The following is a 23,804-nucleotide window of genomic DNA, read 5'->3' as shown; positions in this document are numbered from 1 at the left end:
ACCCTTCACCTTTGCAAATACTCTGCATCCTTTAAGATCCAACCGCAATTCTGCTTTATTCAGAAGGTTTTCCAGCTCTCCGCAGTTTTCCCCTCTGTTTTTTTTTTTTTAATCTTAGTTACTATCCTAGTTTATAACTTAATTTTTTTTTTAACCAAATCTCAAAGTAGATTTTTAACAGCTGGAACCTGTCCTTTCTCTTGGCCCTTCTGTGACAGCGTTTATCACTTAGCTCTTCACATGCTCTTTCTCAGTCCAGTTTTTTTGGATGTGAAATACCCTGACGTGTATATGAATGTTAGTTTTTTTCACATCTTGATTGTAAGCTACTCAAAATACCCTTTGCTTTTCTTTTTAATGTTCCCTATTAAAAAAAAAAAAACTTTTTTTTTTTTTTAATAGTGCTAGGAATATAAAATAGTGATACCCAGTGCCGTTGAGTCAATTCCAACTGATAGCGACCCTATAGGACAAAGTAGAACTGCCCCATAGAGTTGCCAAGGAGTGCCTGGTGGATTTGGATAAAATAGTGATATAAAAAAAAAAAAAAAATCTAATAAATTGCTCTCAGATATATAATTTCATTTGATCTAAATAGTGTTTGCTGGCTATGTCTTAAAATAGTGTGATATTTACAATACTAGCGTAGAGCTTTAATTTAGACTTAAAGTAACACTAAAGCTAAGTTGTTGCACTGCCATTAACTTTATAAAAGATCACAGTAGATTGACTAGGTCATAGAGAGTGAATGGTATGTGGCTGTTCTGATTAATGTATGTGGAGTGTAATCTATCATTTGTGATTTCATTAAAATTATAGTTTGCCAGAGGAAATATAGTTTTAAAAATTTGGGGTTGTTATCTAAATTTTCTTCTTGTAAATTCACTGGCTTATCAGCAAAACCTGTTTTTTCTTGGTAATTTTGTTCTAAAAATGATGGCTGGTTGAGTTTTTTTTGGAATTGAATTATTGAGTCTATTGGTCAATTTAGGAAGAATTGACATCTTAATAGTATTAAATCTTCCTATCCATGAGCCCACATGGACTATCTTTCCATTTATTTAGATCTTTGATTTCTTTCATCAGATTTGTGTAGTTTTCCCCATATAGATCTTATACATGTTTGGTCAGATTTATATCTGAGTTTTTGTTTTTTAAATTTAGTGCTAATGTAAATAGTGTTGTGTTTTTTAATTTCAAATTCGTTTTTCCTTGCTGGTATATAGGAATACGATTGTCTTTTGTATATTAACCTTGTATCCTGCTACTTTGCTGTAATCGCTTATTAGTTCCATAAGGAAACCCTGGTGGCGTATTGGTTAAGTGCTACGGCTGCTAACCAAAGGGTCAGGCGCTCCATGGAAGCTCCATGGGGCAGTTCTACTCTGTCCTATAGGGTCGCTATGAGTCAGAATCAGCTCGACAGCACTGGGTTATTTCTGGGTCTGGATAGTTCCAGAAGCCTTTTTTTGTCAGTTCTTTTGAGATTTTCCAGTCATGTCATCTGCAAATGAAACCGGTTTCATTTTTTCCTTCCCAATCTGTATACTTTTTATTTCTTTTTCTTGTCTAATTGCATTTGCTAGGACTTCCAGTACAGTGTAAAATAGGACACATTGATTCTTAAGTTCATGTAGAAAGGCAAAAGATCCACAATAGCCAGTACAATACTGAAGAGAGTAGAATTGGAGGACAGACACTATCCGACTTCAAGACCTACTATAAAGCTACAGTGATCAAGACAGCATGGTACTGGTGAAAGAACAAACAAATAGGTCAGTAGAATAGAATAGAGAGCCCAGAAAAAAAAAACACACAAACATACTCAGTCTTTGACAAAGAAGCAAAGGCAAGTCAATGGAGAATGGATAGTCTTTTCAACAAGTGCTGCTGGAACAGCTGAATATCCACATGGAAAAACAAGTGAATCTAGACACAGAACTTACATCTTTCATAAAAATTTACTCAAAATGGATCACAGACCTAAATGTAAGGCAAACTATACATAAAAGATAAAATAGGAAAAAATCTAGGTGACCCTGGGTTTGGTGATAACTTTTTAGATATACCAAAGCATAATCCATAAAGGAAAAAAAGAATACATTGGACTTCATTAAAATTTAAAAATTTTACCCTGCTAAAGACTCTGTTAAGAGAAAGTATTACAAAACACATATCTGATAAAAGACTTATATCCAAAATATACAAAGAACTCTTAAGACTCAACAAGAAAATAAACATCCAATTACAAAATGGGCAGAAGATCTGAACAGATACCTCACCAAAGAAGATACACAGATGAGAAATAAGCATATGAAAAAAATGCTCAACATCATATGTCATTAAAATATTGGAAATCAAAATGACAATGAGGTACTGCTACACTCCTATTTAAAAAAAAAAAAACCTGTTGCCGTCGAGTCGATTCCGACTCATAGCAGCACTATAGCAACCCTATATGGTCCTATTAAAACCCAGTACCCAGTGCCATCGAGTCGATTCCAACTCATAGCGACCCTATACAGTCCTATTAGAAAGGCTAAAATCCAAAACACCGACAGCACCAAATGCTATGAAGATGTGGCTCATCAGGAACTCTCCTTCATTCCTGGTGGGAATGCAAAATAGTATAGCTACCTTGGAAGGCAATCTGGAAGTTTCTTACAAAACTAAATATAAGCTTACCATTTGATTCAGCAGTCATGCTCCCAGGTATTTATCCAAGTGACGTGAAAACGTGCCAACATAGAAACCTGCACACTAACGTTTATAGCGGCTTTATTTATAATTGCCAGAAATTGGAAGCAACAAGATATCCTTCATGAAGAAACTGTGGTATATCCATACAATGGTTATATTATTCAGCGCTAAAAATAAATGAGCTATCAAGTCACACACACAAAAAAAGGTTAAATTCATACCGCTCAGTGAAAGAAGCCAGTCCAGAAAAGCAGTATACTGCGTGATTCCAACTATATGACATTCTGGAAAAGGCAAAGCCATAGAGATGGTGAAAATATTAGTGGTTGGCAAGGTGTTGGGGGAAAGGGACAGGGATGAATAGATGGAACACAGGGCATTTTTAGGGCAATGAAATTATTTTATTTGATACTGTAATGGTGCACGCGTGACATTAAACATTTACAGCACAAAGTAAGCACTCTGATGCAAACTGTGGACTAATGTTCTGTCAGTATTATCAGCTGTAAGGATCCTACCTCAGGAATGTAAGACACTAATGGGAAAAACAGTGTGCAAGGGGCAGGAATATATAGGAACTGTGTACTTTCTGCAGTTTTTCTGTATACCTAAAACTGCTCTAAAAAATAAAGTCTATTTTAAAAAATAAAAAGGGTGAAACGGTGACTATATTCTATCTTATAATTCTCTTAGGGACTTGGATCCTGCTCCCAATCCACCCCATTTTCCATCTCATGTGATTAAAGCAACATTTGCCTACATCAGCAATTGTCATAAAACCAAGTTTAAAAGCATTTTAGAAATTCTTTCCAAAAGCCCAGTAAGTACAAATTGCTAGTATAACAACTGAAGAGAGAATACTTTATCAGCTAGAAAAATCTATGTAAGTGCATCTTAAAGAGAGATAAACAGATGGAAAATTTCTTTGAATAATTTAAAATGGCAAGTATTTACAAGTTTATATTTTGGTATTTTACTTGTCACTATTAATTTGAAGTATGTTATGTATGAGAACTGAATTTCGTGATGCTTTAGTTATATATTTTTTTTAGTTATATATTAGCTGATTGAATATTTTTATAAGAATATGTTATTTAATTAAAATAGATTAAAATTCTTAAAACTAAATACATAAATTGGCAACAGTTATTTTTAAGTTTAAGGTAGTAATTATCTTAATATAATATTTTGCGTTTGTTATCAAAACCAAATATAAAACCTGTAATTTACTTTGATATTAAAATGCATTAATTATTGTTGAATGTATATGACTAGACAAGTTTTTATTAAATGTATATTTGTTTTCTAGGATTCCTACCAGAAAATTCTTCTAGCCATATGTGAGCAAGCATCTGAGACAAATAATGTGTATAAAAAGAATAGAATTCTTAAAATATATCACCTATTTGTTAGTTTATTACTGAAGGATATAAAAAGTGGCTTAGGAGGAGCTTGGGCCTTTGTTCTTCGAGATGTTATTTATACTTTGATTCACTATATCAACAAAAGGTAATAATATATTTGGAACAATATGTAAGTAGTTTTTCTACCCTGTTCTCTTAATTGCAAATTTATATCCTTCTAAGAGAAGCCAAAATACTGTTTTTTGAATTTTTCTTTTGAATTATATGTATATTATAATTACCAATTTTTTTTTTTTTAAGGTACTACTTCTCCACCTCTAGAAATCTTAAGTACTAAAGGTCTTCAACATTTTTAAATACATATTCTAGGTATAGATTGTCTCATATATATGTATATATATAAAACCAAACCCGTTGCCATCGAGTCGATTCCGACTCATAGCGACCCTATAAGACAGAGTAGAACTGCCGCATAGAGTTTCCAAGGGGCGCCTGGTGGATTCGAACTGCCAACCTTTTGGTTAGCAGCCATAGCTCTTAACCACTGTGCCACCAAGGTTTCCATATATATATATATATATATATATATATATATATAAAACTTTAAGATTTGGGTTGTGTATTCAATTTAGCGTCTCTGATCTTTTCCGTTGATTTTAATGGGATTTCTGTTACTTGTTCTCTTATCAGTTGATGACGTTGCCATCAAATGTAAGTCCTTTAAAGCACATAAGAGTGTCTGTTTCCATTTTGTTTCATGGTATTTTTCTTTTGTCTTTTAAACCATTAAAGAAATATGAAAATGACTTCCATGTCAAGGTGTATCAGAATTAGAGCTGCTAAATTTCTTTTGTCTTTTAAACTGTTAAAGAAATATGAAAATGACTTCCATGTCAAGGTGTATCAGAATTAGAGCTGCTAAGTATAGATGAATTTTGAAAGAGTTTAAATAAACAAATAAATAGAGCTATAAATTGCTTCATAGAACCAATTGTGTGCTTTTTCTACCCCTGTATTAGGCCTTCTCGCTTCATGGATGTGTCCTTACGTAGCTTCTCCCTTTGTTGTGACCTGTTAAGCCGGGTTTGCCAGACAGCAGTGACTTACTGTAAGGATGCTTTAGAAAGCCACCTTCACGTTATTGTTGGTACACTTATACCCCTTGTGGGTGATCAGCTGGAGGTTCAGGAACAGGTAATCTCATGAATCATCTTCAGAACAATATTCGAAATACATTGATAAACTTTTGTTGAAAGGAGTTATGTTTTATGTTTACTTGATGGTTGGAGAAACATTATTAGTGTATTAATCTTTGTAATCAGTTAATTATACTAGTAATTTTAACTTAATAAATAACTTTGTATAACCTTGTAGTTTCTATTATTTATGGTGAAGTGTAGAAGTAGTCAAAACTAGGGATAGTAGTTCATATTTTTCACTGTATGATGGTATGTGAGGTGTTACTTATATAAAATGTTTACGTGATCTTGGTACTTTTATATGACACTGTCGAGTCTGTAGTAGTGCGCTAGATATTTGTGGAATCATTTGAAAGCACAGAAAACTAATAGCTGGATATCTTTAAATAAAACATTTTATCTGAACTAGTTCAGATTAGTAAAGTTGTATCTTTTATTACATTGGATTTTAGTTGTCTTGCTTTAAAATATAATTAAGCTATTTCTCCCCTCTCAGTGTTTTTCTTTTTTAATTATATTTAGGTATTGGACTTGTTGAAATACCTAGTGATAGATAACAAGGATAATGAAAACCTCTATCTCACGATTAAACGTTTAGATCCTTTTCCTGACCATGTTGTTTTTAAGGATTTGCGTATGACTCAGCAGAAAATCAAATACAGTAGAGGGCCTTTTTCACTCTTGCAGGTAATGATTATTCCGTCATCGTATTATTTTGTATTAGAGAGCACAGGCAGTAAGACCTTTTAAACAACTCTAGTGCTCCAGAAGTAAAAACCCACTGTCATCGAGTCAACTCCAACTCATAGTGACCCCATAGAGTTTCCAAGGCTGTAAATTTCTGCAGAAGCCCACTGCCACGTCTTTCTCCTGTGGAGATGCTAGTGGTTTCGAACCACTGACCTTTTGGTTAGCTGTTGATTGCTTTAATCTAGAAGTGAAAACTGAATCTTAATATGTTCTCTTTCATTGCAATAAAATTATAGATATCAGAGTTACCTGATGAGGATCTGAATTTAAATATTCAATGAATATGATATAAAATATGCTTTATTTTGATGTGCATAAGCTTCTGTAGTCCATTAATATCTTAAAACTAGTATCTAGTCCTTTGAGGAACAATTTAATATTTGCATTAGAGATGACAGTTAATTTTTTAAAGAGTGTTACAAGTGTTAATCCTATTTTAATCTTTGTAAATCTCAAAATTAATTTCAGGAGTATTATTTTTCTTTTGTTATTGCTGTTGTTGAGACTATACACAGCAAAGCATGCCCCAAATCAATAGTTTCTGCGTGGACACTTCAGTGGCATTGATTATATTCTCCAAGTTATATTCTTCTGAGTTATTCCTCCATTAACATAAACTCAGTGTCTCCTAAGTGTCCTATCTAGTCTTTCAAGTGGCTGTTGTCAAATTGATCCCATATAGAAAGATCCTGAAAGAGCACAGTGCTCAAGGAAGACATTCTTCACAGTTAAGCTATGTTTGGTTTTAAGAAGACTTCAGGGGATATTTTTAGTTAAAGGTTTAAAGATTATCTCAGGACAGTAGTTTCAGGGGTTCATCCAGTCTGGAGCCTGTGAGGATTTGAAGTTCTGGTCTGCATTTTCCCCCTTTTGGTCAGGAATCTTTCATTGAGTCTTTGATCAAAATGTTCAGTAGTGGTAGCCAGGCACTATCCAATTCTTCTGGTCTCATAGCAGAGGGGGCAGTTGTTCATGGAGGCAGTTAGCCACACATTCCATTTCCTCTTCCTGTTCCTCCTCCTCCTTCCTCTGTTGCTTCAGGCAGATAGAGACCAATTGTTGTACCTTGGATGGCCTTCAGATGTAATTTTTCTTTTAACTTTTGTTATTTTAAAGTCATAGTCTATGTTTGACTATATGTCTATCAGTATGAAAGTATATTTAAATACAGTAAGAAGTAAAACTAATAAACTGCTAAATAAATAGAAATTTAAGCTTTTTCTACTATTGAGGTTGCTATAATAATCTTGAAATCTAGCTATGGGAGCTTATCTGAATTTAAAGACTTGAAACAAATTGTAGAATTTGAAACAGAAAAAGTAATTTATTTCTGCCTCATTTGATAGTAATAATATCAGCCACTGTCTGTACAAGGCACTTAGTAATTTTTTTCTTCTATTAAGTTTTATTTCACTGACTTAACCACTGTGTGCTAAAAGCGTGTTACATCTTTAACCAATCTTCTCTTTTAGGAAATTAAACATTTTCTTTCAGTAAGTGTTTATGATGCACTTCCATTGACAAGGCTTGAAGGACTGAAGGATCTTCGGAGACAACTGGAGCAACATAAAGATCAGATGAAGGATCTGATGAGAGCTTCTCAGGGTACTGATTTAATGGCATGGGCGCTGGGTTCTGGGTTGTGTGTACCTATTGCTTTCTTAAAGGATCTTACATAAATCCTTGCTGTTGGTTCAATTGTCACTGGCATACTACAATCCCCCATGATTGAGTTTAGACACTTAACACTTGTCATCTAACCATAAAAGACTTCCTAACTGATCTCCTTAACTCGAGTTACTCCTGCTTCGCCCATCCTACACCTCTGCCAAAATGATTTCTCTGAAACTTAAATGTGATTGTGTTATAACACTGCTTAAAACATTTTAATAACTTTCTACTGCCTAAATGAAAAAACAAAATTAATTTCTTAGTGGTAAGCATACAAGCATGTATCTCTGCCTACTGCCCCAGTCTCCTTGAATGAAAAAAAGTGTCTCATTTTAAGCCTTATGACCATGTATGCGTGTGTGTTTTGTGCATACGTATTATTTATGTATATTATGTATGTGTATATACGTACATACATGTTTGTATATATCTGTTTCTAGGGTTTTTTCCCACTTCAGCAAACATCCATGTTTATGTTAATTTTTTTTTAGTTTTAAGTTATTACAGTTTTACATTTAGGGAAAATTTTGTTTTGGTTTTTATCTTTCTGTGTCCGTTAATTTCATCTTCTGGAGTATCATTTTTATCCTTAGTGTTTTTTAAAACTAATTTTGGTTTTGACCATTTTATCTCAGAGGTTCTAATGTATTTGTTTGAATAATATGTATATATGTTCTACATGAACACCTCTGTTCCTTGTTTCTTGTATTTGAGAATTTTATTGGTCTAGACCTCCCATGTCCAATACAGCCAGTAACCACTTGGGGCTATTTAAATTAATTAAATTTAATTTAAATTTTAAATTAATTAAAAGTTAAATAAAATTTAAAATTCAATTTCTTTAAATTTCAAGTTCTCTATAGTAATGTGGCTAATGGCTGCTGTATGGGATAGCGCAGATTAGAAAACATTACCATCACTGCAAAAAGTTCTGTTGGATGAGGCTGGTACAGATTCTAGATGCAGGAGGATAAAAAACCAAGCAGTTTCTCAGGGTCCATTCTATTTTTAATGGTGGATGATTTCTGTGTTTCTCTTTATGATTTTGCTAGGGTATTGACTACTTTGCATAACTCATTCAAGACCTCCTTCTCTGTCTGCCAGATACTGCAAACCACTTCCACATGATTTTGTTTTATAAGGAAATTCAAACACCTTTGATGCATAATTTTTTGAGCTGCTCATGACTTGAAAACCTTTTTTAAGCTTCATAAAAGTTTTCTAGTCAGATAACTTATGTGCATATTTTAAGCAAAAATGTTATCTCCATAATTTAAACAAATTTTTTCTGAACTCCCCCCCAGAAAACCCACAAGATGGCATTGTGGTGAAGCTGGTTGTGAGCTTGTTGCAGCTATCCAAGATGGCAGTAAATCATACTGGGGAAAGAGAAGTTTTAGGTAAACTATTTGGTTGAATGAACATATATTTTTATGATGTTTGAGTGTTGATCTTTATAATATCTTAAAAATAAACGAAAGGTTTGTCATCTTGGGTATTTGGTAAATGTGATATGCTGGCTGTTATGTTTCTATTAATTCAGGTTTCCCAAAGCTGCACCCTTTTCATATTTTCCTTTCTTACACCTTGACATAAGATGAAAAGTTAGTGATTTGTACGTATGCATAAATATTATTTGAAAATGCCTTATAACTATTGGGTAACACTGTTATTCAGAGTCACAGTTGTCATTTAACAGTTATTTTAAGATGAAAGTTCCCCCTCTGAACCCAAAAAAATAGAGCTATAAATACCCAATTCTACTTCAGAATTTGTGGAAACAAATGTTTGTGTGACTGTGTGTATGTGACTTAGGGTTTTTCATAAGGTTGCACTACAGGTATCTAAAAGTTTGATTAGATTGGAGAATTCAGTTACTCCCCTGGCAAGCTAGTGCTGGTTGTTGGCAGGAGGCCTCAGTTCCTTATAACGTAGACCCTTTATAAGGCTGCTTGAGTATCTTAATGACATGGCAGATGGCTTCCCCCAGAGTGATCCGAGAGAGGGGGGATAAGGAAGAAGCCACAAAACCTTTTTTGACCTAGTTTTGGAAGTCACATGTTATCGTTTCTACTGCATACTGTTAGAATGTTGTTATTAGGTGTTGTCAAGTCAATTGCAACTCATAGCAACCCTGTGTAGAACAGAAGGAAACACGGCCTGGTCCTGCACCATCCTCATAATCTTTGCTGTGCGTGAGCCCATCGTTGCAGCTGCTTTGTCAGCCCATCTCATCAAGGGTCTTCCTCTCTTTCACTGACCCTCTACTTTCCCAAGCATTATGTCCTTCTCCAGTGACTGATCCCTCCTGATAACAAGTCCAAAGTACATGAGCCAATTCTTGCCATCCTCGCTTCTAAGGAGCATTCCGGCTGTACTTCCTTCAAGACAGATTTGTTCGTTCTTCTGGCAGTCCATGGTATATTCAGTATTCCTCACCAACACCAAAATTCAAAGGCATCAATTTTTCTTTGGTCTTCCTAAATACAGTCCACACTCAAGAGGGAGGAAATTAGGCTCTGCTCTTTGAAAGGATGAATATCAAAGAATTTGTAGACATACTTTAATAAAATCTACCACAACTGGAAAAGAGCATGAGGGAGTCGTTTGGGACTTCATGTATGTGATACCTCAGATTTTTTTTAAAGTGATTTTAACATCTGTTGATACCGTTATACAATAGCCATGTTTAGACTTTAATCCTTACTACCTACATTCTGTTATCTGTCTCCTGTATATGATTCTGTAGAGGAAGATATCTGTTGCCCATATGGACTATAGGTAAAGGAAATGATGCAGTATTTTGTAGCTGCTTAGCAGTCAAGCAAATTAAATTCTTTACTCTATATTTTTGAAAACATACTTAATCAACCTTGAGGCATGACAAACAGCATTGTATTTTTTAAGTTAGAATATTTCTGTGCTATGTATGATCTCATAACTGTGACTGTACTAAAATGGAATTTCTATATATAGAGGCTGTTGGAAGCTGTTTGGGAGAGTTGGGTCCTGTAGATTTCTCAACCATAGCTATACAACATAGTAAAGATGCATCTTATAATAAGGCCAATGAGTTATTTGAAGATAAAGAACTTCAGTGGATTTTCATAATGCTGACCCATCTGAATAATACACTGGTAGAAGATTGGTGAGTATTTAATGATACCTTGTATCTGATGGGGAAACCCTGGTGGCATAGTGGTTAAGAGCTATGGTTGCTAACCAAAAGGTTGACAGTTCGAATCCACCAGGCACTCCATGAAAACTGGGGGCAGTTCTATTCTGTCCTATAGGGTAGCTATGAGTTGGAATCGACTTGACGGCAATGGGGTTTGGTTCAGTTTTGGTTTTTCTATCTGATGGAGCCCTGGTTGTATAGTGGTTAAAGTGCTCGGCTGTTACGTGAAAGGTTGGTGGTTCAAAACCACCAGCAGCTCCACATGTGAGAAAAAGATGTGGTAGTCTGCCTCCGTAAATATTTACAACCTTGGAAACCTTATGGGGCAGTTCTGCCCTGTCCTTGTAGGGTTGCTTTGAGTTGGGATTGACTCGACGGCAGTGGGTTTGGTTTTTTGGTTTTATGTGTGATACCAAAAAAACCAAACCCAGTGCCGTCGAGTCGATTCCGACTCACAGCGACCCTATAGGACAGAGTAGAACTACCCCACAGAGTTTCCAAGGAGCGCCTGGTGGATTTGGACTGCCAACCCTTTGGTTAGCAGCCTTAGCACTTAACCACTATGCCACCAGGGTTTCCTTTATATGTGATAAAAATTAGCACTTACTTAATCTGACATCCAAGGATAATGTTATTTTCCATAAATTAGTACAAGCAGTCCCAAGGTTAAGAGGGAGCTCTGTTCCTGTGTCTTTAAGTTGAATTTGTAGGTAAGTTGGAACAGGTGCACATGGTTCTTATTTATCCTTACTTTAGTGCAAGAAAAGACTTGAAGCCCTTTCAATAATTTAAAAATTGCACATGCAGCAAATGAAGGCTATTGTGGTGAAGAATTTGTTGTGACTAGGGGTTGGTTCAGTCATTTCAAAGTGAGGCAAATTTATGTAACATTAAAGGGCGAGTATGAGTTGTCCATAAGTCAAATGATCACCCAGGGACTGCCTGTGGAGATGAGTATTCTAGACCTGGCCCCTTTAGATATTACTGAGAGTAGACAGTAAGCAAATAATAAATAAGAAAAATACCAGCTGTTGTTAAGTTCTACACAGAAAAGTAAGATAGGGGACTGTAAAGGGTGATAGTTTAGGCACTTGCCAAAATCTGAGGTGACACCATACTAAGCTAGCCTTAATTTTGATCCTTTTAAAATAAGCCACATGGAAGATGTTTCATAACCCCAAAAGTCCTAGGCTAATTGGAAGGAGTTTTTTACTGCCCATTTACTCTCTATGCAAAAAAAATTACAGCATGTATTATAATTTCTGCTTTCTGGTTTTGAGATGTCTTTTTTATTATTATTATTGTGTATTTGAACACCCATTACCATTATCTTTGAAGAGTAGGAACAAAGACTTTTCACCCACAGCTTGGCATCTTTCTAAGGTAAAAATGTGTTTTGACCCTGCTTCCCTACCACTTGCCCTTCTCTTGGGGAATAAATGATTTGCAATGATGTCTACTTGCCATGTTTCCATTGTTGAATTAATGGGCATGCATCTTTCCTCAGTTGTTGTTGTTGTTATAGTTACTTTCAACAACAGCTGGCACAGTTTTTCCACCAACATTTTATTATGAAAATTTTCTAACATAGAGCAAAGTTGAATTTTATTAAACACCTATATACATCACCTAGGTAGTATAGTAAAATATTAATAGCAGTATCATTAACATTTTACTATGCTTGCTTTATCACATTTATCCATCCTTCTATCCATTTATTAACCCCTCTTATTTTTTAAATGTACAGGAAGTCCTGAGTTAGGAATGTCCAACTTACGGGTAACTCATACTTGCCCTTTAATGTTACGTAAATTTGCCCTCACTTTGTAACAACTGAGCCAACTCCTACTCCCACACGCTCTTCCTCACAATCCCCTTCACTTGCTGTGCGTGCAGCTTTTAAATCATTGAAAAGGCTTTGAGTTTCTCTTGCACTAAACGAAGGCTACCCCCACGTGTCTGTCCATTCGTCATACGGGGGGGGCTTGTGTATGGCTGCGATGCTTGAAGCTGTGCCACTGGTGTTTCAAAAAGCAGCAGAGTCACCCGTGGCAGACAGGTTTCAGCCAAGCTTCCAGACTATGACAGACGAGGAAGAAAGACCCTGCAGTCTACTTCTGAAAAGAATTAGCCACTGAAAACCTTATGACTAGTAGTGGAACATTGCCTGATACAGTGCCAGAAGATGAGCTCCTCAGGTTGAAAGTCATTCAAGAGAGCTGCCTCCTCAAAGTAGAGTGTACAGTGGCTGCAACAGTGGACTCAAGCATAGCAGTGATGGTGAGGAGGGCACAGCACCGAGCAGTGTTTCCTTCGGTTGTACATAGGGTCACTCTGAGTCGGAAGCGACTCAACAGCACCTGACAACAATAGCAGCAAAGTTAGGCTACATAAGAACTGTATGCACCTGTTCCAACTTACCTACAAATTTGACTTAAAGACACAGGTGAGAACAATCTCGTTCATAACCCGGGGACTGCCTGTATTTCGAAGTAATTCTGGTACAGTTTTTAAAGAGAGACGCCCCCACACACATTTACAAGCATTAAATGTTTCAGTTAATACAACAATTTGAAATTCATTTTTCTTAGAAAGGTGCACAGGTATTAGTGCAGCTTAAATTTGAGAACAGTAGGGAACAGGTGCAGTTTATTTTGCTCTTTTTTTTAAAAAAACAGGAAAAAATTATTAGATATTTAAGGGACTTCAGTCTTACAAAGGGGAAGTTGACGAAGGGATTTCCAGAATACAGTAGTCAAGAAAGACTTCTCTAAGGAGGTGTCATTTAGCTGATCTGAGTGATGAGGAATTAGCTGTAAGATGATTTGGGGGGAAGCATTGCAGACAGATGGGTCAGCTAGAGTGGAAATAAGCTTGGTGTTTTTGAGGAACAGAAAGAAGCCTGGTATGGGGGAAGATGGTAGGAGGTAAGATTGAAAAAGTAGGATTCATCCTGATTAAGAAATTTGAATTTTATTTGCTGTGTATAAACAAACCAGGGGATTTTAAGCAGCATAGTGTGGTGATGCGGCTTACATTTTTTTGACTTTTATATGGTGAATGGATTTTGAATGAGCAAAAAATGCAAACATGAGAATACTGATTATGAAACTACTGCAGTGGCCTGAAGAACAAACGATACTGACTTGGATTAGAGGGTAGTAGTGGAGATGAGAGACATGGGTGGATATGTTTTTAACATAGTGCCAGCAGGACTTGTTGATGAATTGGATCTGAAGGAGTGGAGGAAAGAGAGAGGGATTAAGGATGAATCCAGGTTTAGAGTCTGAGCAGCTAGGTAGTACCATGGCTTTTATGCTTTTGTCTTTAAGTAGCCTAAAAGAAATTAAGCCTTTGCTTAATCATTTACAGTATCAAGCTCTATGACGTCTTTTGTCAGCTGTCATATTTTCAGCACCCTTGTAATACAGCCCTTCCTTTCTTAATTTTTTTTTTTTTTTTTTGCAAAACGGAAGGACTTGCAGTTTCTTATTAGAGATTTGGGATGTTTTACCTGCTAATTCTTAATTAGGTTCTGGTCAGAATAAATATGTACTTGTCGTTCGTTTAAAATTGTTCTTGATAATTTTATCGTTTGAGGGAAATGCTGTTCCCCCTCACACCAGATTATTTGTACTGCACCAGGGAATACATTTGCAAAATGTTGTTTTCTTGGGTGAATTAGTATTCTGTCATTCTGGTGACTCATGTTTATTAGGCTGTATTATTTCTAAATATTTCTTTAAATATCCAGGTTTAAATATTTCCTTAGAGTCCTTTTAATTTACAGTAGTCATAATGTAAACATTAATAGGTTGAATAAAGGAATTTCTTTTGCAGTTGTTAGTAACTCAGATTGCTTGAAGTAATATTAAAAATTCTTTAATAATATGACTGTGATGTTACAGGATTTTACAGATGTAACTTTTCCTATTATACATTTTAAATTTTTTCAGTGAAGATTGCTTAACACACATCAAGATTAATAACCGATGTACTTTATATGTGTTTGAATTATGTGTTTTTCAGTGTCAGAGTTCGATCAGCTGCTGTCACCTGTTTGAAAAGCATTTTAGCCACAAAAGCTGGACATAATTTCTGGGAGATTTATAAGATGACTACTGATCCCATACTCACCTATCTACAGCCTTTTAGAACATCGAGAAAAAAGGTCTCTCAAGTAATAAATGTTTATTGAATGGCCACTGTATTTGCAGCAGCTCTGTTCACCATGGACTATAAATATCAAATGGCTTAAAATCTTATTGTGCTGACATTTAACTTTGTCCTGGAAATAATTCAAACTGTACCTCTTAGACTTTAGTGATTTATTATTTTGAACTCTGACTGTGGAAAAGCTGAGATAGGTAGCCTAGGGGAGTGATGGTTGATTTGAAGTGGGGGGAGGTGGGTTCTTCATGACAGGCTTCTAGCCTTTTTCCTTAGGAATAGGAAAACCCTTACTTTGACCCCATGAAACCCACTGACCCTGCATGTGGTTATAGGTTTTGTGCTCAACAAGCAAGTGTTTATTTCCATAGCAAGTTAAAGTGTCACGACCCTCCAGTGCAATATAAGATCATGACCTTTAGATTTCTCCCTTTTTTCATGTTGATATCATAATGAGGTTCCACTGAAAATACTCTATGAATCATGGTTAAGAATTCTTGTTCCTCCTTTAGTCTAAGCATTCCCCTTTAATATTTTCTCTACATAGAGTTCCTGAGAAATGCATAGCTGACTTTTCACCAATTTAAATTCAGGACATATACCCATCATTGAAGTAGTCCTTTCAGTGTATCATAAATACAATTTTTGTCTTAATGGAGCTGGTAGTAATACAAACTGTTAATGGAACTAGTACGTAGCTTATAAAGCACTATAGTCTTAACATTTTAAAATCTTGTTTCATCTTGGAATCAGCTCTCTCTGCTAGATTTGGACTGTTTTTATAAATGAGACAGATGAGGTGGAGTTGGTGATTTATTTCGTATGCTAACCCTGGTGGCATAGTGGTTAAGAGCGACAGCTGCTCACAATAAAAATTATTTAAAAAAGATACAGCTGCTAACCAAAAGGTTGACAGTTCGAATCCCCCAGGCGCTCCTTGGAAGCTGTATGGGGCAGTTCTACTCTGTCCTGTAGAGTCACTATGAGTTGGAATTGACTCGACGGAAACGAGTTTGGCTTGGTTTTACTAACGAGTGGCAGAGGGAAGGGTGGTGCCCAAGTTTCCTACAGGGTGATTTTTCACCGTATTACCTTGCCTCTCAGATACACAAAACTGTATTTTTATTTCAGAGGATTACTGTTGCCTCCAAATTTAATTTTAACTGTACTTAGTTTTATTGGAAACACATGGGTACTGTCCAGATCCTCATTTTGTACGGGAGAAGTAAAGTATGTTTCTAATCATCTTATTTACATTTTCTGACCACCTTCTAGTTTTTAGAAGTACCCAGACTTAATAAAGAAAATCCTTTAGAAGACCTGGATGATCCAAGTTTGTGGACTCCTCAAAGTGAAAATCATGATGTTTGGATAAAAACACTGACTTGTGCTTTTTTGGATAGTGGAGGCATAAAAAGTGAAGTTCTTCAGTTATTAAAGCCAATGTGTGAAGTAAGAAAATTAAGAATCAATCTAGTTTAGTCTCTTTCTACCTTTGCTTTTTTCTTTCCAGCTTTTTAAAAAAGTTTTGTTTTTCCCATTCCGTCAGCTGCTGTGTACATGTTTGTGACCTGTGTATCTAAACAGAGTGCTGTAGTGTTGGCGTGTCATCTTCCTGCAACACCACCCTCCCCTGCTGTTGAGAAGCAGTCAAACAGGGTGTCTTTGTTGAGCTTTAATTTTATGCAGCAGGGTTCAGCTTTGGAGTAGCAGCATACTGGCTGAGTTATTCTTAAAGGTACAAGGACAGTGTGTTTCAGTGAGAGTAAAGGTAGTTACCAAACCAAACAAGGAGTTTGTACTTTACCAAATGGCATCAAAACAGCATAATGAAATGATGCTGCAAGACTTACAAGGTTAACCTAACTTTCAGTACTGTCATACATGATTCAACAGAAACGTGAGCACACACTGTCTAACCCGGTCAAACGTCTACCAGTTACACATAACTGATATAAATGAGTGTTTTGGTGAAGTGCCCACATTGAGAGCAATTTAAAAAGTCAGCCCTTGTTTTGTGTATAGTAAAGGAGTAACAGTGACTAACTCATCACATTCTCTCTGTATTACATTGCATTTGTACCAAGTCGGGAGCGATAACCTGGATACGCCATTCGTTTCTCGTTAGTGAACAAACCTAAGATTTTTATAAAGTTCTGATTTTTGGCCAGAAGATAAAATGTTCCAAATAAATGCACATACATACTCGAATCCTAGCCCCTTAAATTCTCTAGTTCCAAAAATGACTTTTTGACTTGTCTGTAAGTTTAAAAAGGAAAAAGTCTGCAGTGGGTAATCTGTAATCACTGTCATGTACGTGGCGTATGCTAAACACATGAAAGTGGTGTCTCAGCAAAACTGAGGTTGAGTGGTGCTTTAAGGTGCTACACCTACCAAAACACTTTTCTACACGTTGGGGTGTACCACAAATAATTACCCAGATTCTACACCCAGAAATTGATTTTTTTTTTTTTTTAAATAAACATTTTAACGTGACCATTGTAGCTCCTCAGTGAAGGTAGAAAATATGGAAAAATCAAAAGGTTCGTCTTTTACACCTGATAACAAATCAGAAAACTGCTTGTTATTAATAACACTTTTCAACTCAAAAATTGTGTTTACAGCGGTAACGTATTTTAGCTGGTACACATGTGTTTTTGCTTGTTTTTTAGCAGTACATTGAGTTCATGGCAGATTCCTTTGCCATTTAAAACAAGTTTAATGTGTCAGCACCAGGGAATGAAAATTTTAAATATATTCTTTTTACTCAAATGACTGGCTGAATGTGTTTGTATATTTTAGGCGAAAACTGACTTTTGTCAGACAGTGCTTCCATACTTGATTCATGATATTTTGCTGCAAGATACAAATGAATCGTGGAGAAATCTGCTTTCTACGCATATTCAGGGATTTTTCACCAACTGCTTCAGACATTTCTCACAAACCAGCCAGCCCACAACCCCTGTGAATTTGGATTCAGGTATTGCATAGTTTGTTAAATTTCTAACGTATTCTATTAACTTCTCAATTCTAGAGAAAGATTTCAATTTGAATCCCATTAAAAACACTTCACAGTCCTAATTCCATAACCTCAGTTTCTATTTCCTCACCCATACAATTTAGATAACAAAAGTCATAGCAAGTTTTCAATGAAATAATGTATATAAACCACCTAGGGTAATACCTGATGCACTGAGTATTAGCTCAGTAAACTTTGGCTGTTAATAACGAGGCAGCTAAATGAGTGTTCGGTTTTGTGTCTGACATTGGTGACGTGGATATGAACGAGACACAGTCCGTGCAAGCCTTGAGCCTACCTTCTAGCAATGACAAAACCACACAAATAAGTAAATGTAATCAAATATTATAGGTGCCATAGAGATATGATGGGATTTTTCTATTTTCATAGATCTGGCCAAGTCATTTTTCAAAAGCAATCTTTTTATTACAAAATTACCAACATTTATTGTGGAAAATATAGAAAAATTAGTAAAAATTTTTTTTTAATTAAATTACCAGTAATCCTATGATCTAGGATAACTGTGGTTAACATTGAGTATTTATCCTACCAGTTTTTTAAACCATAACATTTGGTTATACTTACTCTTATAACCTTCCTTCCTTCCATGCTATATAATGAGGATTTCACATGACAAGAGCTGAGTGGCAGGAGAAATTTCACTAGAAAATGGGTGCACAGACTATACCGATATGTGATTGAGGGCTCAGTATGGGTCAGATTTTAAACCAAAATAAAAAAAAGGAAAAAACTTCACAGATCTCTACTGTTTACTTACTGTCTTTAACATCTAGTATTAGTATGTTTTATGTACAAACATAAGACTAGGTGTAGATTTATTTCTTGTACTTTAAGACCAGTATAATTCTAATAATTCTAATAAAAGTACTGATTTAGTGTGATAGGATATTTTGCTGGAACTAAATTGCTCCTTCCAACCTGACCATACATCCAGTCACTTCAACGTGTATTTGTGATTTCCCAATTCTCTTGTTTCTTCTACTCAAACCGCTGGAGCCTTCATTTGATGACACTGATGCCATTTAGATTCGCTTGGCTCTGCTTTATCTTTTAGGTATGTCCTTTTCTGTTGGTTAACAAGAATTATAAATCTACTATTTTAAATTAATGTAATTATAAACACAGATGGGTGTGCGCATCCTGCAGTCCTAAGTTTGTCAGGTAGATGATCCAGAGTACGCTTGTGTGAATTTTCTTTAGGCCATTGAAATGAAAACCCTAAAATAAAAATTCTCATATGAGCTTTGGAAACTACCTAGAATGTATTGTTATATATATACCTATTTGTAGAAATACAGATATAAGTAACTTACAGTTAACTAGTAAGCATTTAAACTTTTTTAAATATTACATATTAGAGTACTGTAAAACAATTTTACACAATGTTTAATGTAATTGCTACCTATAATAACCTTGTAATTTGTCATCATCATGAATATGCAAAACTTTTTGTCGTGTTTATAATTGGATATATGTATTTATACCACAACTATCAAAAAGTAAAATCAGACAGTTTTACTTGCTCCTTTTTAAAGTGCCAGTATTTTTATTACCTTAAATGAAATTTTAACTTCTCATGTAAAATTCTTATTGAAAAGGAAAATAAATGTAGATGTGTAATCAAATTAAATAGTATATTGTATCTTTTCTAACGTCTGTCTGTCTGTCTCACTGTCATCTGTTGAATGTCCGATATACTCACACTCAAATGTCCAAAAGTAAACTTACTGTTTTCATCCGCTCCCCCAACCTGCTTCTCTTCATGTCTACCTTTTCTGTGAATGACACTCAGTTGCCCAAGCCAGAAACCTGGGCACTAACCTTGACTTGCCCTCTTTCACATATCTGATTGCTAAATTCTGCCGATTATATGTCATATGTAACTTTTATCCATCCTATTTTTCTCTGTCCCCAACATCCTTACTATTCTCTAGGTCCATGGTTCAGCACAGCTGAAATTCTGTGAATTTTCCACGTTCCTTCTTGCTTCCAGCCATCTCAGATACTGTTACTACTGCCTGGAACACTGTCGTTTCCTCTCCCTGTGATTAACCACCCATTACTCTTCTTTCAGATACCTTTTTTCCTGTGAAACTTTCCTTGTTCAGATTAGGTTCCTTCCTATATGCATTTATAGCATTCTAAACCTTTCTTATGATAGCACTTACCATGCTGCATTAAGAGTTTCCCAGACTAGTCAATAAGTTCTGTGTAGTTAGAAATAACCTCTCTTAATCCATGGTTGTATACTGAGCACCTAGCACATACAAGAGCTTAAGTAAATATGTGTTGAATCAATAAATTACTCCCCTTTCGGAAGTAAAATATAAATGACAACGTGAACTCTGAGTTTTGTTAAACAGAGTGCTTTCTTTGAAAAGAAATAATATTCCCATTTAATGCTTTTATCAATTCATGTTTATTAAGAACTAAGTTTGTGCTAGGTACTGCCTACCAAAACCCTATAGTATAGAGAGAGACAGCCACATAAACAGGAGAAAGTGCTTAAGAAAGTCTGCCTGGGACTGAAAGGAGGTATCTTTGTTTGCTTGTCAGAGTCAGAACACATTTTCCGAGGCTGTATGGATAAAAAATCACAAAGAACAATGCTTGCTGTTGTGGACTACATGAGAAGACAAAAGAGGTAATGTAATGAGTGTTGCTTCTTGAGTTGGGGGTTTAGAAGTGCAGCTTGTTACCGCTCACTGCACCTTAACTTGGTTGTTTTAGGTGAAGCTGCCGAAAAGTGCTATGTTTAGTTTGTGTGATGATTTTATCTCCTTTTAATAATCCCATTTCAGGATAACAGTTTTGTTAAATCAGTGTCAGAAATCCTGACTTGTAGTCTCTGCTGTACCAGTAACACGGTTATCTTTGCCAAATCTTGCAACCTCTTTGTGCATTTTAAGTTAAATGCATTTATATTTTTAAAAAATTATTTCCTCTGTACCCCCCTCATGCCTCTGAGTGTCTTTGTTTCTAGTTAGAAAGTTACTGATTTACCTTATTGTATTCTACAGATCCTATTCTGAGAAAGCCCATAAGAAGCTTTAACTATAGGCAGAAGAATCCCTTTTCTTGGTGTTAGGAGGTAGTTTCACTCCTAAGTCATTCATTTCAAATTTATCATTGGGATAGAACAGTGTTGACATTAGCAGAATTTGGAAAATATACACATTCTTAATATTCATTTTTAATTTTAAATAAGACCTTAAGATTCCTTGAGAAAATCTGAATGAGACATTGAGAAAAGGATAAGGAACTGGGTTCAGGTCCAAGTCTGAGCTTAGAAGCTTTGTGATCTGGACAAGTTACTTACTGTCTTTGAATCTCATTCTTATAATCTTTAAAATGAAGATAATGTTTACCATAAAGGGGGCTATGGTAGTTCAAAGAGATAAGGTATATAATGTGCCTGACATTCCTTTCCCTGGGCAAGTTATTCGAATTCTCTAAACTTAAGGATCTTCAGAAATAATAGCTACAATTAAGCGCTTGCTATGTGGTAGGTCCCCCACGTGTCTGTCAGTTTGTCGTACTGTGGGGGCTTGTGTGTTGCTGTGATGCTGGAAGCTATGCCACCAGTATTCAGATACCAGCAGGGTCACCCATGGAGGACAGGTTTCAGCTGAGCTTCCAAACTAAGACAGACTAGGAAGAAGGACCCAGCAGTGTACTTCTGAAAAGCATCAGCCAGTGAAAACCTTATGAATAGCAGCGGAACATTGTCTGATATAGTGCTGGAAGATGAGCCCCCGAGGTTGGAAGGCACTCAAAAGATGACTGGAGAAGAGCTGCCTCCTCAAAATAGAGTAGACGTTAATGACTTGGATGAAGTAAAGCTTTCGGGATCTTCGTTTGCTGATGTGGCACGACACAAAATGAGAAGAAACAGCTGCAAACATCCATTAATAATCGGAACGTGGAATGTACGAAGTATGAATCTGGGAAAATTGGAAATTGTCAAAAATGAAATGGAACGCATAAACATTGCTATCCTAGGCATTAGTGAGCTGAAAGGGACCAGTATTGGCTATTTTGAATTGGACAATCATATAGCCTACTATGCTGGGAATGACAACTTAAAGAGGAATGGTGTTGCATTCATTGTCAAAAAGAATGTTTCAAGATATATCCTGAAGTACAGCGCTGTCAGTGATAGGATAATATCCATACGCCTACGAGGAAGACCAGTTAATACGACTATTAATCAAATTTACGCACCAACCGCTAGGGCCAAAGTTGAAGAAATAGAAGATTTTTATCAGCTGCTGCAGTCTGAAATTGATCAAACATGCAATCAAGATGCATTGATAATTACTGGCGACTGAATGCAAAAGTTGGAAGCAAAGAAGAAGGATCAGTAGTTGGAAAATATGGCCATGGTGATAGAAACAATGCCGGAGATCGAATGATAGAGTTTTGCAAGACCAACGACTTCTTCATTGCAAGTATCTTCTTTCACCAACACAAACGGCAAATATACACATGGACCTTGCCAGATGGAACACACAGAAATCAAATTGGCTACATCAGTGGAAAGAGACGATGGAAAAGTTCAATATCATCAGTCAGAACAAGGCCAGGGGCCGACTGTGGGACGGACCATCAATTGCCCATATGCAAGTTCAAGCTGAAACTGAAGGAAATTAGAGCAAGTCCACGAGAGCCAAAATATGACCTTGAGTATATCCCACCTGAATTTAGAGACCATCTGAAGAATAGATTAGACACATTGAACACTAGTGACTGAAGACCAGACGAGTTGTGGAATGACATCAAGGACATCATACATGAAGAAAGCAAGAGGTCACTGAAAAGACAGGAAAGAAAGAACAGACCAAGATGGATGTCAGAGGAGACTCTGAAACTTGGTCTTGAGCGTCAAGCAGCTTAAGCAAAAGGAAGAATTGATGAAGTAAAAACCGAACAGAAGATTTCAAAGGGGCATCTCAAGAAGACAAAGTATTATAATGACACATGCAATGAGCTGGAGATGGAAAACCAAAAGGGAAGAACATGCTCGGCGTTTCTCAAGCTGAAAGAACTGAAGAAAAATGTCAAGCCTCGAGTTGCAATAGTGAAGGATTCCATGAGGAAAATATTAAACGACACAGGAAGCATCAAAAGAAGGTGGAAGGAATACACAGAGTCATTATACCAAAAAGAATTAGTCGATGTTTAACCATTTCAAGAGGTGGCATATGATCAGGAACCGATGGTCCCGAAGGAAGAAATCCAAGTTGCTCTGAAGGCATTGGCGAAAAACAAGGCTCCAGGAATTGATGGAATATCAATTGAGCTGTTTCAACAAACAGATGCAGCGCTGGAGGTGCTCACTCGTCTATGGCAAGAAATATGGAAGACAGCTTCCTGGCCAACAGACTGGAAGAGATCCGTATTTATGCCTATTCCCAAGAAAGGTGATCCAACCGAGTATGGAAATTATAGAACACTATCATTAATATCACATGCAAGCAAAATTTTGCTGAAGATGATTCAAAAATGGCTGCAGCAGTATGTTGACAGGGAACTGCCAGAAATTCAGGCCGGTTTCAGAAGACGTGGAACCAGGGATATCATTGCTGATGTCAGATGGATCCTGGCTGAAAGCAGAGAATACCAGAAGGAAGTTTACCTGTGTTTTATTGACTATGCAAAGGCATTCGACTGTGCGGATCATAACAAATTATGGATAACATTGCAAAGAATGGCAATTCCAGAAAACTTAA

The 23,804-nt window shown here is 36.1% G+C and overlaps 1 protein-coding gene across 1 annotated transcript in view; it reads left to right on the top strand.

The window, feature by feature from the left end:
* ATM (ATM serine/threonine kinase) overlaps window positions 1-23,804 on the top strand; it is a 150,374-nt gene that overhangs the window by 63,885 nt on the left and 62,685 nt on the right. The window contains exons 28-38 of the mRNA XM_049889351.1: window positions 3,394-3,520; window positions 4,010-4,209; window positions 5,084-5,258; window positions 5,786-5,950; window positions 7,486-7,618; window positions 8,989-9,084; window positions 10,661-10,832; window positions 14,892-15,033; window positions 16,308-16,484; window positions 17,835-18,012; window positions 20,629-20,716. Of these exons, the coding sequence (XP_049745308.1) occupies window positions 3,394-3,520; window positions 4,010-4,209; window positions 5,084-5,258; window positions 5,786-5,950; window positions 7,486-7,618; window positions 8,989-9,084; window positions 10,661-10,832; window positions 14,892-15,033; window positions 16,308-16,484; window positions 17,835-18,012; window positions 20,629-20,716 (1,653 nt within the window). The remainder of the gene's footprint in view (window positions 1-3,393; window positions 3,521-4,009; window positions 4,210-5,083; window positions 5,259-5,785; window positions 5,951-7,485; window positions 7,619-8,988; window positions 9,085-10,660; window positions 10,833-14,891; window positions 15,034-16,307; window positions 16,485-17,834; window positions 18,013-20,628; window positions 20,717-23,804) is intronic.

The sequence above is a fragment of the Elephas maximus genome, chromosome 7 (genome assembly GCF_024166365.1).
Source record: "Elephas maximus indicus isolate mEleMax1 chromosome 7, mEleMax1 primary haplotype, whole genome shotgun sequence".
Lineage (NCBI taxonomy): Eukaryota > Metazoa > Chordata > Mammalia > Proboscidea > Elephantidae > Elephas > Elephas maximus.
Note: the sequence above shows the minus strand (reverse complement) of the source record. Positions and strands in the feature narration are given on the sequence as shown.